Source organism: Malania oleifera, chromosome 4 (assembly GCF_029873635.1).
Source record: "Malania oleifera isolate guangnan ecotype guangnan chromosome 4, ASM2987363v1, whole genome shotgun sequence".
Classification (NCBI taxonomy): domain Eukaryota; kingdom Viridiplantae; phylum Streptophyta; class Magnoliopsida; order Santalales; family Ximeniaceae; genus Malania; species Malania oleifera.
The window spans coordinates 97,402,931-97,417,752 of NC_080420.1; the positions used below are offsets into that span (position 1 = coordinate 97,402,931).

A 14,822-nucleotide genomic window follows, 5' to 3' on the forward strand; every position below is an offset into this window, starting at 1 on the left:
AGGAACCGGGTTGATCATTTGCATAGGTCAGTTGACCGCTTGAAGAAAAATCTCAACATACACATGCAATTTTGACATCCAAAAATGCTTTTTCTTATGCAATCATGATAGAAACATGTCTTACTACTCCTAATATGCAATTTTGACATAGTAAAGTAGAAAAATCATGAAGCACAAATCATAACATCAAAAAAACACTATGTGCTTCAACATGCCAAAATCAATCATATGCATGGAAATGAATGAAGTAAAGGATTTGACACTAACCTTTTTGAAGAAAAACCCTTTGTAGATCAAGTGGAAGGCCCCTTAATTCGAATCTCACACCCAATAGCCCCTTCAAATAAAGAGGATTATGGTTTTTCCTCTCCCTCTTCTTCAAATGAAAACCCTCTTGTAACCTATGAACCGGTCTTGAAAACCCTACTTGGCCCCACCTTTGATGTGCCCTAAAATATCCCATAGGAGGTTCTTTAATAGACCTTCAATGGAAGGGAAGGGAAACAATTCTTGAATTTGAATTTCAAAAATTCAAATTCGAAAATAACTACGAATAACTACAATAACCGCCACCCCTTAGTTGCCAATGTCAGAGGTTGACACGTGGCATCAATTGGACATGTGGTTGGTACAAAATCTCTAGCTAATAGTGTTAGCCTAATAAGGCTTTCACCTCTTGTTTTGATGGTAACAAATAAAAGCTTTTAATATCATTATGTGTTCAAGTAATGATGTTTTCAGGAAACTTAAACAAGCCAAAATCAACAAAGCTTCGAAAGATCACCAACAAGCTTAAAAGTACGTGGTGTATCATGAAGTGATAAAAAACGGAAACTCAAAGACATCTCAAGATGGAATGAACTCAAAGCTCAGAGATAACCATGAAGTTTCCAAAGAACAAGAAGTGTTTAAATTATTAGGAAATCTTCATGTAAATACTTCAACAGTAAAAATATCATTGTGAATGAAAAGAAGCTCTTTAGGGGAGTAATATGGACTCAGAGACTTTATTTTAAATCCTTGGAAAATATTTTTCAAAAACAAGAAAGTAAGGAAGTCAAATATTTTTGAAAAAGAAAGAAGGAAACTGATTTTTTTTTACAGTCTAGGAGACTGAGGTGAAATCCTCAGGCGACCGAAGATTTTGCTGAAGAAAATTAAAACAGGCAGTGTGTCTTTAGGTGCCTGACCCTGTATCTTCAAGCTCTTGACCCCTCTTCAGGCGACTGAGGTTGCACTTCATGCAACCGAAGTACAGCAACGAGCATATTTTTTAAACTTCTAATTTTCAAATCTAATTGACTTGCGCCCCAATCTTTTTAGAAACTTGGAGGGCACTCCAAGTAAACTTGGGCAGCACGAATGTGAATGTTTTTCAAGTCTATAAATACATGTTTTATGATCTTCACATACACACCAAGCATTGAATATTCTTTCAAGATCTCTTTCACTCAAAGCTTCTTGCTATCTGTTTTAAAGCTCTGAATTGCTGCGAAATTCTTCAGAAATCTTTGAGCTTTTACATCTTCTCTGAAGCATATGATTTAAGCTCTTGATCGTAATCAAAAGAAGTAAACCGGTGATATTTACATTGAACTTCTTACTTCATTCTTTTGATATTTTGAATTTGAAGTATATTAGTTTCTAAAGTGTACTAATCAGCTCTTTGTGTGAGCATTGTTTGTACGCATCTATTTGATTTATTTCTTGTAGATTGACGATTCCAAGGATTGTTTGGATCGTTGGCTAAGCAAGGAGATATTGCTTAGAGAGGCGGGTTCTAGCCTAATTAAGGAGTGACCGGACGCGGGGATATCGTTTGGAGAAGGCGGGTTCTAGCCTTAACCAAGGAGTGTTTTAAAGGTATTGTTCTGCCCGTCAAAGGAACAGGTTTAGTAAATCCTCTGGTGGTTTGCCAAAAGCGAGGACGTAGGTTGGCTATAAGCCGAACCTGATAAAAATCTCTGTCTCACTCTTTCTTTCCCTTACTCTTTATTTTTAGTACATATTTGAATTGCGTGGATGGTTTAAATTGAAAATCATATATACTACATATATTTGGGAATTAAGTAAACTTAAAGTTTAATTTTGATTTGGGTTGCGGAAACCGAAAGGGAGTACGTTGGTTAAACCATATCTTGCGGAAACCATACGGGAGTACGTTAGTTGGTTAAACATCCCAAAGATAAATTAACTGAAAGTTTATTTGAACTTTGAATATTAGGAAAAGTGTAAATATTGTGTTAGATTTTATATTACATATCATATTAAGAAAATCAATCAATACAAGGCTTCATATCAGCAAACACAAATTATCATTCACTATAGGGCTTAATTCAAATTTATATCCAGGGCTGACAACAAAAACTATATTATGATTGAATGATTTAAAATTTGATATTGAGTAGTTTGTATTTATATTTCAAAGAGTGTCGAATCTTGCAAATTTCCATCAATCTAAATTGTGCTGCAGGTAACTTGTGCTTGGCAAATCATTTGGTTGTTTGTTTTCAAATTGTGGATGATTGGCTTGGTTACTTGAATGATTGGTTTGGTTGCTTGGTTGTTTACATAGTTGTGTTGATTGATTGAATTAAAAGAACTAAGTTCTTGATTGATTAAAGAATTAAACAAACAAGTCAAGAATTAGCTCAGAGAAATAAAAGAAGGTTAAGGATTCTTAAAAGGAATTAAACCAAATTTTTATAATCCAATTCACCCTCCCTCTTGGAACTACACCTTAGTTTTCAATTGGTATCAGAGAGGGGTTATAACAAATCTTAATTAGTAGCTATAAAAAGATCTTAATGGCTAACTTAGGCGTAGCTCCCTTTGGAGAGGGACAATCTTCAACTAGGCCACCAATCTTTTGTGGTTTGAACTATACCTTTTGGAAAAAGAGAAAGCAAATATATCTTCAAACTATGAATTGAAAAGCTTGGGAGGTTATCATGGAAGGTGACCAAATTCCCACTAAGATAGTTGATGGAAAACAAGTCCATAAGGAGAAAATTGATATGACACACTTAGACTATAAGATGCTGCAAGTAAATTCTAATGCTGTGAGCACTCGAGCTACAAATGAACTAGGAGCTGGGCATCCACGAAAAGCTCGAATGGCAGTATGTGTTGTGTTAGTAATTGCCATTACTGAGGGTGTTTTGGTTGGGTCAGTGCTGATTTTGATCCGCAACATTTGGGGCTATGCTTATAGCAATGAAACAGAAGTTGCCAGATATGTAGCAATCAAGTTGCCTTTTGTTGCATCATCCAACTTCCTAGATGGGATACAGGGTGTTCTTTCAGGGTCTGCTAGAGGATGCGGTTGGCAGAAAATTGGTGCAGTTATCAATCTTGGATCTTATAATCTGGTGGTTTCCGTTATTTTTCAGTTCAGCCTTTATTGTTGAAATTTCTTGGAGCAGGTTCTGTTCTTATTTCTACCATTGCCAGCCTTCATTGCTGGTGGTTTCCGTTACTTTTCAGTTCAGCCTTCATTGCTGAAATTTATTGGAGCAGTTTCTGTTCTTATTTCTACCATTGGCAACCTTCATTCCTGGTGGTTTCCGTTACTTTTCAGTCCAGCCTTCATTGCTGGTGGTTTCGAGTGATCAGCCTTAATTGTCATGGGATCATTGTTCATGATCAGCCTTCATTGCTGAATTTCTTAGAGCATTTCTTACCGGCCTTCATTGCTGGTGGTTTCGAGTGATCGGCCTTAATTGCCATGAGATCATTGTTCGTGATCAGCCTTCATTGCTGAAATTTCTTAAGAGCGTTTCTCACCAGCCTTCATTGCTGGTGGTTTAGAGGGATAGGCCTTAATTGCCATGAGATCATTGTTTGTGGTCAGCCTTCATTGCTGAATTTCTTAGAGCATTTCTTACCAGCCTTCATTGCTGGTAGTTTCAAGTGATCGGCCCTAATTGCCAAGAGATCATTGTTTGTGAATAATGTAGGAGGTTGCAGAGACAACTGCTACAACACAATCAGAGGAGATTGTTCGATCCCAACAAATTGCAAAAATATCCAGGCAGGGGTTAAGTAGTTCAGTGTTTCAGAGTATTGTATCCAAGCCGAGAATTGAAAATACCCATTCGCCAGCTAGAGGGGGAGTGTGGGAAAACATGGTTAATAATTTGTATTCTATGATGTTTATTTTATATTTATATTGTAGCTGTAAATAATGCTGCAAATCAGGCAGCATGCTGGCACTGAACATATGGCTGAAATTCTGGCCACATGTTCCTGAAATTCTGGCAGCATGTTCCAGAAATTCTGGCAGCATTTAGGTGCTGAAAATCTGCCTGAAAATATGGCACCAACTATGTAAACTTCTTCTATATAATGATAGCAAACCCTATGGAAGGGTAAGACATTAAGACCAAAAGATGTAGACCCTAAAATCTGACACCTTGTATGGACTAAAGCAGTCACCTAGAACATGGTTAGGGAGATTTACAAGATTCATGAGGAATGGGTTATAGGCAGAGTGAAGATCATATTTTATTCATCAAACACTCTACAGGTAACAAGATTGCTATCCTGATTATGTATGCAGGTGATATCATTGTTACAGGGAATGATAAAGAAGAAATGGAGAATCTGAAACTGAACATGGCCCGAGAATTTGAGATCAAAGACCTCGAAAATCTAAAGTATTTTCTGGGAGTAGAAGTTTCCAGATCTAAATGGGGTATTTTTATCACTCATAGGAAATATGTTCTTGATCTATTAAAAGAGGTTGGGACGGAAGGAAGTAGACCAGCAGGAACTCCAATTGAAGCAAATGCCAACCAAGCTAAGAGTGAATGAAGGGGGTGAAGCAGTTGATAAGGGAAGATATCAGCGGTTAGTTGGTGGATTAATTTACCTATCGCATAATAGACCTGATATTGCTTTTGTCGTAAGTTATGTGAGCAGGTTCATGCAGTGTCCTGGTAAAGAACATATAGAAGCTGTGAATTGAATCCTAAGGTATTTGAAGTCATGCCCAGCAAAGGGCATCCTATACAAAAAACATGATACACTGAATGTAGAAATCTATACCGACTCAGATTGGGAAGGATGTCTGGATTATAGAAGATCCACTACAAGATATTGTGTGTATATGGCGGGAAACTTAGTTACATGGAAGAGTAATAAGCAAAATGTTGTTGCTAGATCCAGTACAAAAAGCAGAATTCCAAGCCCTAGCTAAAGGATTAGATGACATAGTGTGGATTAAACTAATCCTGAAGGACCTGCGAATGAACAACAATGGAACCATGAAGCTCTACTGTGACAACAAGTTAGCAACCTCATTAGCTCACAATCCGGTACTACATGAAAGAACTAAACACATTGAGATTGATAGACACTTCATTAGAGAGAAAATTGAGTCTGGAAATGTGTGTATGCCATATACCCTTCCAGCTCAACAAGTGGCAGATTTGTTTACTAAAGCGTTAGATAGGAAGACTTATGAAGCTCTAATGGATAAGCTTGGAATGAGTGACATCTATTCACCAACTTGAGGGGGAGTGTTGAAGATCTGCCGCATATGGAAAGCTACCATTCTCGGCAACTCTAAATATAGTGTGCTGAGAATCACAATTATTGTGCCCTAAATTAGACTTTTCTAATTAGCTATAATTACCTAGAATTAATTGTATAGAGTGTGTGTTGATTTCTTTCTATTTATAGGCACCTGACTTTATGTATAAAAGCAGCAGTATGTAAGGACATTACACACAACATAATACAAAAAGTCATTCACTAGTTTTTTCTACTCTGAGCATGCACAATAAACGGGGGCGGGAGACTAGAGCCTAGGACCTCCTGCTAAGTGGTAACAAGCTCTAATACCAAGAAAGTATGCAACATACTCAAGTCATTGATTTGAAATTTTTCTTGAAGCCATTGCTTAACATTGCAATCTCGCTCCAGTCATTGCTAGTAATGATGATATCATAAACATAAACTACAATAAGTACGACATCTGTCTCCTTTTGGCGGAAAAAAACCAAATGATTAGAATGGCACTGATAAAGTCAATTGCCAAGACAACAACACTAAATTTGTCAAACCAGGTCAAGGAGACTGCTTAAGACCATAAATGGCCTTCTGCAACCGACATACTTTACCATCCTGCCCTTGAGCAACATACCTAAGAGGTGACTCCAATGTATATGACTTCTAGAAAATCACCATACAAAAAGGCATTCTTTAGATTCTACTAGTACAAGGGCCAATCAAAGTTAATTGCCAATGAGACCAATACAAAAAATAGAATTTAGTTTAGCAATAGGAGAGAAAATGATGCAGGTCAATAAGCCAGGCCTTGGGAAGATCCATGTTAGAGAATAATTAAGAAGATTTGGGTTAAGGAATTGTTGGAATTAAATGGTAGTCTATTATGTGTTTAGCTAAATTAGTATAGTATTATGTGTATTTGGGGGCTTGTTTGTAGCACTATAGGGTATGTTTGTAATGTAATATGGCTTTAGGGGTATATATGTAATTATGTCAAAGAGGCTTTCTTATAAATAGTTTGTGAAAGCCATGTTGTAGGTACTTATTGTAGAATTTGAATTGAAGTAAATTTCAGTTCCCTCCCCCCCCGGTATCTCCTCTCTTCAAGTTTTCCTTCTCTCTCCCATGAATCCAAATCCTTGATGCTGCCCCTACATCAAAATGTCTTAAAATAATCAATACCATATTTTTTGGTGTACCCCTTGGAAACCAATTGAGCCAAAATCCATTGAATAGAGCCATCAGGAAGATATTTCGTGGTCTAGGCCCAACAAAACCTAACCAATCCTTACCAAGAGGAAGATCCGCCAAGTCCCATGTCCCTTGAATGGTCAAGGCATCCATTTCTACATCCATCGTATGCTTCCACCAAGATTAGTAAGTGCTTTATCATGCAAGGAAGGAATAGAAATCGAGAAAATAGACAAGGCAAAAGACCACTAGAACTAGGAAGGTGAAGAACTAAAACACAGTGAGCAATAGGATAAGCAACTAAGGAATGAGCACATGTTTGAGTACCTTTCTAGTGGGCAATATGCAAATCCAAGTCATATTTAGAAGAATCTCCAAAACCAAAAGTCGAAATAGTGATCGGCAGCGTAAGCGCCTACATGGCAGTAGTAATTCTTGCTTGCTCTTCTCATTTATAGACCGTTAATTGCTTCTCTGGATCAGTAACTGAATGATTTGGAAAAGGAGCAGAAATTTTCTCGAGAGTAATAAGGGTAGGAATAGGAGCATCAACACAAGAGGGGGTATTATAAGTCATTGATAGAATAAAAAAAAATTCATTCAAAGAGTACCCAACACTAGAGAAATAAGGTTTCCCTCTTAAAAAAGGCAGGATTGATAGTAACATATTTCGTACAAGTATAGGGATCATAATATCTATATCCTTTCTGAGTTCTCGAGTACCCAACAAAGACACATTTAACAGCATGAGGACAGAACTTGCCTTAATCAATATGTGGAACCTGAACAAAACAGGTGCACCCAAAGACATGAGCACAACAGAGAATATGGACATTTCTTGGTACACGATGGAGAAGGGAAATTGTCCCCTTAGAACACTTGAGAGCATCCTGTTGAGCAGGCAACAAGATCTAAGAAGAGCATCAGTCCAAAAGGTTTTTAGAACATGCATATGAAGGAGTAAAGACCGTGCAGTGTCAAAGTAAATATCTATTTTTTCATTCAACTACTCCATTTTTGTTGAGGGGTATGTATACAGGATGTTTGACGAATAATCCCTTCATGGCCAAGCAAAATGACCAAAGCTCATTTTGAACAAATTTGAGAGTTATCAAATTGAAAAAATTGAATACCAATGTCAACCTAAGTTTTAACTTCTTGGCAGAATAGAGTAAATACATTAAGAAATTCAAACCTATCTTTTAACAAATACATCCAAGTCATATGAGAAAAATCGTCCACAAAGGATACAAAATATTAATGACTAGTCAAAATTTTGACTCTTTAAGAGCCCTTGCCCCAAATATATGGATGAATAAAAGAAAACAATGATTTACTCTGTGGTTTGACTCCAAATAGAAAAGATGACCAAATATGCTTTCCCAACTAACACGCAAAACACTAAAAACAAGAAACATACTTGAACATAAGGAAAAACTTCTTGTAGTTTTTCGAAGGAATGGATGACCCAAATAAGCATGCCATTGATCAAAGAAACACCACCGGTAGATATTGAGGAAGTCGTATGACAAGAATTGGACCCAACATAACCAACTTCAAAATAGTATAGGCTATCCTTCTCAAGCCCTTTAATCCTCTTGTTTGCTTGGAGATCCTAAATAACACAATGAGGGAAAGAAGGTCACAGAACAATTACGAGACTTGGTTAGTTGACTAATTGATAGCAGGTTCAAGGGAAATTTAGGCACATATAACACCGACTAAAAGGAATAGAAGGAGTTGAAAGAATATTTCTAGAACCAGAAGAAATTGCTGTAACTAAACCACCAGCAAGAGTAACCTTAGAGTTTTGGGGTTCAAGGACTAGAACAAATCAGGACTACCTATCATATGGAAGAAGGCACCAGAATCTATAATCCAAGGTGAGGAGGATGAAGAGGCAAGAAGATTGGATGTACCTAAATGGGTCTTAGTAGCACTAGTTGTAAGACCGAGTTTAGAATTTTGTTAAACTCCTCTTAGGACATGGTAGATGATGTATTCAAACTCCCTATTGGAGTGGCTAGGTGCATTTGAAGTGTCAATAGTAGATTTTAAATCTTCACAAGTTCCCCTACTACATTTAGAGGCAACATCCATGGCTGAATTATCGCAAGAAGGATCTTGAGAAGAAATCAGGCAACAAACACTTGCACAAAACAGCACTTCACGACCTCAAAAAGAAAAAACCAGAACTTCAAGAGGCAGCTATGACTATAGAACAGAACTTCAAATACTTTAGGAGGAACTGCTTAACGACAAAGAACATGGCAGACCCCAGAAAAGTACTCCAGGCATTTAATAAACAACCTGGCAGCAGCTACAGGCATTATGGCTGGCAGCAACTGGAAGTGACTCCAGGCAAGAACAGAAAATAAAGCAACTGGCTGCTAATACCATGTTAGATTACCACTTTACTGAAAAGCGTAAGCTGTTAGGTTGTGGGTCAACAATGTATATAAAGCTTTAACAGTTAGCAAATAAACAAATAAAAACAGTTTCAACAAAGCCTGTTTCCAATCCCTTTGAAAATTCGACAACATTCCTTGAAAGAAACAAAAAGAAACACAAAGAAGCCCAAAAGCAAGCCTTGAAAGCATGAAATGGATGAGATTGCAACCTTGCATAAGAATCAAACTTGGAATTGACTGACTTACCTCCTAGTAAGCATGTGGTCAGTGGTTGATGGCTGTATGCTTCCTCATGGAAGTACTAAGAGTCTTAAGCTTGGTTAGTGCTTAAAGATTACACTGAGATTTTTGAGGTTGACTATTTTTAGGCACTCTCTCCTTAGCCCGATTTATCTCTATTATATTTCCCCTGTCAAATACAGCTGTAAATAACTGAACACTATCAACTAAATGTTTAAAATACTTTCTTGGATGGAGATAGAAAAAAGGTTAAACAGACAAACCTTGGGGCAATGCTGCTTATCAGGATTCATATACGGTTTCTCAACTCAAGAAAGGCAATCTATGGATTCAAACAACCCCCATGGGCCCATGGGCTTGTGGGGTCTGAGTTTGGAATGAAGGAAAAAGTGGTCGATCACTTCTTTATTTGTTTGTCATTAGAGAGTGGCGCTATAGTTCTCACTATCTATATTATAACATTATTATTGCAGGTAGATGCTGGTATTGCAAAAGTTGAGCTACTTAGGTAAAAAAGTTTATACTGCAGATCTTTTGAAACTTTCTGGGAATAGAAGTAGAGGATCCAAGGAAGGTATTGCTCTCTCCCAAGGAAGAATATTATTGATTTGCAGACAGATTAGACTCCTAGAGTTTAAAGTCGGTGGATACTCCTATAAATCCTGCTAAGCACCACTTCACCTAAAAGGTTAAGCTGTTGGGTTGTGAGCCGACAATGAATATCAAGCCTTACGACTCACTCACGCATGCAGCCTGATAGAATGTGCATAGATAAATGAGCGATACTTAGGGAAATTAAGATAAAAAAAAAAATTTAAACACCAAGTGCACAAGGCTCCCACAGCATGAGAAGTCTAGGAAGAACAAGATGCACAGACTTATCTCCATGTTTGAAGAGACCTTTTCCATGATTTAATCCTTTGATCTTCAGGTTTTGATGTAATACTTAACATTGAATCAAGAATAGTGTTGGGCTTTTGTGGAGCCTAGTTGTGTTTTAATTTGGATGCCGACCCGACCCCTATTTAATTAGAGATTTCTATCCTAAGGCTTTTGGAGCCCATTCGGAACGGAACCCTAGGCGCAACATATAAAAAGTATTGCTTTCAGGTGATTAGGGTTTGCGGGGTTGTACCTGTGAGAGAGCGAGAGGGAGAGCATTGTATCGCCACACTCTCTGTGTTTTTCTTCCTAATAATATTGAAATCTCTGCAACTCCGTGGACGTAGGCAAAATTGCCGAACCACGTAAATATTGTCTTGTGCATGTGATTGATTTTTCTTTGGCGTTATTCTTTCTCTATTTTGTTTCTCACAGGTTTCGGGAATTTGTTCTTTATTCCCAACAAATAGAACCTAGGATCTCCTGCTAATCATAGCTTCAGTACCATGTTAAGCACCACTTCACCTAAAAGCGTATGTTGTTAGGCAACTTAGGCTGTGGGGCAACAATATATATCAAGCCTTGACAAAACAAAATTTGGTAACAATGATGGTCAGCTGTTCGAGAATCCTGGGAGGTGCAATAGGTTGGCTGGTAGTCTTATCAATTTGATTATAATTCATTCTGATAGAATGTGTATAGACAAATGAGCAATGCTTAGGGAAATTTAGATAAAAAATTTAAATACCAAGTGCACAAGGCTTCCACAGCATGGGGAGTCTAGGGAGAGCAAGATGCACAGAGACTTACCTCCATGCTTGAAGAGACCTTTTCCATGATTTAAGCCTTTGATCTACAGGTTTTGATGTAACACTCTTACAATTGAGTCAAGAATAGAACCTAGGATCTCCTGCTAATCATAGCTTCAGTACCATGTTAAGCACCACTTAATCTAAAAGCTTATGCTGTTAGACTGTGGGACAACAATATATATATCAAGCCTTGACAAAACAAAATTTGGTAACAATGATGGTCAGCTGTTTGAGAATCCTAGGAGGTGCAATAGGTTGGCCGGTAGTCTTATTTATTTGACTATAATTAATTCTGATATTCCTTTTGTTGTTGGAATTGTCATATCATGAAGAATCCTGAACAAGAACACTGGAAAGCAGTTAATGCGAATTCTGAAATATCTGAAAAAAGCTCCACGAAGAAGAGACTGTTGTTGAAGAAGTCTAGGATTTTGGCATTGAGCGAATTCTGAAATATCTGAAGAAAGCTCCAGGAAAAAGGACAGTTGTTGAAGAAGTCTAGCTTTTTTAGCATATTGTTGTTTCTTTTGGTGCCAGTTGGGCCATTGATCATAGACAGAAGGTCTATTTCAGGCTGTGGAACATATGGGGTAGGGAACTTGCATACTTCCAGAATTTGTATCTCATCCTTCCCTGCATTCTTCTTTCTCTTGTAGGGTTTGGAGTAAGTTGTTTGGTTTTTTTGGAGATAGCTGGGTTTGTCAGGAATAGGTGGAGGATTTATTGTCAAATTCTTTTACAAGATTTGGTCGGAGTAGAGATGTCTCAGCTTTGTCGAGGTAGTGGGTTTTATGTTGGCTTGTGGGGTATTTGATGGGAGCAGAATGCTCATATTGTTACTGGGAAGATCATGTGTCCATTGCTGTGGGATAGGATTTAATTATATGGGCTTCGCTTTGGGCTTTTGCAGCTCATTGTTTTAAAGGTGCGTTTCTCAGATTTACAGCGAGACTGGCTGGCTGTGTTTCTGATTGTAGTTTTTTATTTTTTTTGTTCTCTCAAGTCTTGTCCTCATAGGAGGGTTTCTTATGCTTCTTTTTGTACATTCTTTCTTCTTTAATGAAATCTATTCTTTTTCTATCAGGAGAAAGAGGGAGAGGGTAAAGTCAAGTGCATAAACAGAATACAGAGCTAAGGCTCATATAGTGTCCAAAATGACCTGCGTCAAATCCCTTCTACAATTGAATAGAAGGGGGATTTCTGGAAGAAGAAAAGGAATAAAGGAGTATCTCCCACAACTACCAAATAGGGTAAGCAACTGAGGTACATGTCGCATGTAAAAAGTTTGTGATTTATGACAAGAAACACAAATGTGTTGCAGGAAATACCTTTTACCCTATGGAATTGAAAGCCTGAGCAAAAGTACAAAGGCTAAGAAAAGCAGTAAATTTAGGCCATATCTATCTATATTTAATGTATGCATTCATACCTTCTCGACATAGAGCCCGAAGATACAGAGAAAGTGGATCTCCAAAGTTCCCTTCATTATGTAAAACTTTTGTCCCCCCTTCAAAATTTTTAAGGGCACGAAAATGCCGAATAGCCTCTCTTACAACGCAATACTTGGTAAAGCATTCTACTGACAGCCTGAACAAGAAACAGAATTTTAAAAATGTCATGAGCTTCAACCCAAGACTGTTCACCAGAAGCCTGGTCCAAATTCTATAAGAAAAATTATAGCACACTCTGTAGCTCTTTGTTTTATAATAGCATGTACTATTTATTTTTTATTATTTGATTGCAAAAGAAGAAGTATATCAGAGAAAAACAATGTACAATACTGGAGACTAAGGTATCCTCCAAAATTAGAGCAGAAAAACTGAAGTAGGAAAAAAAATAACTAGCACAAAACAGCAAACCAATCACACTGAACATCTTCAAGACACAATCCCTTGAAACAACCAGCAGTAACATCCCAAAAAGAAGCCAAATACTGAATCTTATCCCAAACAAAAATCCAAGAAGTCTTCTTCCCTTTAAAATGTGATTGTTCCTTTCCCCCCAAATACCCCTAGACGCCAAACTTGCTTCAGTACCTCTATTCATCACCTTAGCCACCAGTTGTCACTAGCCTCTGCTTTAATTAGATGTGAAGAATGCCTTCCTGCATGGTGATCTTCAAAAGGATGTTTATATGGAATAACCAGTTAAGGTGTGTTGCTTGGGGAGATCAAGCTTAGTGTGTTAACTCAGGAAATCATTAAGTGGTTTTTAGTATCCTAGAGCATGATTTGGTCAATTCAATGTTGTGGTACTTGAGTTTGGACTTCGACAATATGTAGTAGATCACTCTATGTTTTATCACCGTACTCCATCAAACGGAATTTTGCTCATGGTGTACGTAGATGATATTGTGATTATTGAGACCTAAAACATTTTCTATAGGCTAATTTTGTGATCAAGGATTTGGGACCACTGATATACTTTTTGGGTATAGAAATATCCAGATCATAGAGGAAGTATGTACTTTATCTTTTGGATGAGATTGGGCTGCTAGGATCCAAACCTATGGAAAGACCCATGGATCTTAACAAGAAGTTAATGGCACATATGGGACCCAAGATAGTACCAAAGATTTATCAAAAAGTTGAATTCTCTCCTAGTCATTTGACCTGATATGTCTTTTGCAATAAGTGTTGTGAGTTTCTAGCTTCTCCAAGAACAAGTCTCTAGGATGTAGTAATTCACATCTTGAGAAATCTCAAAGGTGTGTCTGGGACATGTATTTGATATCAAGATTAGGGTCACACTTAAATTCAAGGATATATGGAAGTAGATTAGGCCGGGTTATCTTCCGACAAAAGATCCACAACTAGGTATTGTATCTTTGTTGGCAGTAATTTGGTTTCCTAAAAGACTAAGAAACAAAACTGTGGTGGCTAGGTCAAGTTTTGAGTCAGAGTATAGGGTCATGACTCACACTACATATGAACTTGTTTGGTTGAAGAACAAGTTGGAAGAACTAAGTTTCCCATATTCATGGTCTATGGAGTTGATGTGTGATAATCAGGCTACTAATCATATTGCCTCCAACCCGTTCTTCCATGAGTAGACAAAACACATTGAAGTTGATTGCACTTTGTCTAGGAAAACTTGTGCAAAAGCTCATTACGATCAATTATATGAAGTCTGATTTGCAGCCTGTTGACTTGTTCACTAAAGCTTTGGGGGGGGGTGCTCATGTTAAATTCATTTGTAACAAGCTATGAGCATACGATATCTTTTCTTCAGCTTGAAGGGGATTATTTTGGTCATTTAGCATTATAGTATGCAGCAGTGTTATGTTAATAAGTGTGAGTTAGTAAGGGTGTCATGATCATTGGTATGCATTTGAAATATATCATAAATGGACAGACAGACCTATTGTTGCAAAAGGTCTTCCATTATACCCAATATCTCAACAGTTACAAATGGTATCAAAGCTAGACTCCTATCACTAAAGTGGGGCTAAGAATGGGCCAATGGATGCATGGTGGAACCCAACATGTATCAGGTTTCTTGGTTCCCTTATGGGAACCAAACTTTTCCTCACTTCAGAAAAGGATAATTAGTTCTTCAAAAATTAATAAAGGTTTCCATCTTAACTTGCAAGGCACCTTTCACATAAAAAAAATTGTAAGGTCCAATAAAGATGGGATCACTAAGCCAAGGCTCAATACCTCATAAAGACTGGGGTGGTGCTAACCATGACCTTCTTAGAAATGTTTCTTTAGCAGACTCGCAAAGAGATTGGAGTGGTATGCTTTTTGAGAGTAGTATTATATTATTCTTT

General features: G+C 37.5%; 1 protein-coding gene across 2 annotated transcripts in view; it reads right to left on the reverse strand.

The window, feature by feature from the left end:
* Window positions 1-14,822, reverse strand: part of LOC131153115 (uncharacterized) — a 97,565-nt gene that overhangs the window by 29,366 nt on the left and 53,377 nt on the right. For both annotated transcript variants that reach the window (XM_058105179.1, XM_058105178.1), the window contains exon 7: window positions 12,480-12,637. In XM_058105179.1, coding sequence (XP_057961162.1) covers window positions 12,480-12,637 — 158 coding nt within the window. The remainder of the gene's footprint in view (window positions 1-12,479; window positions 12,638-14,822) is intronic.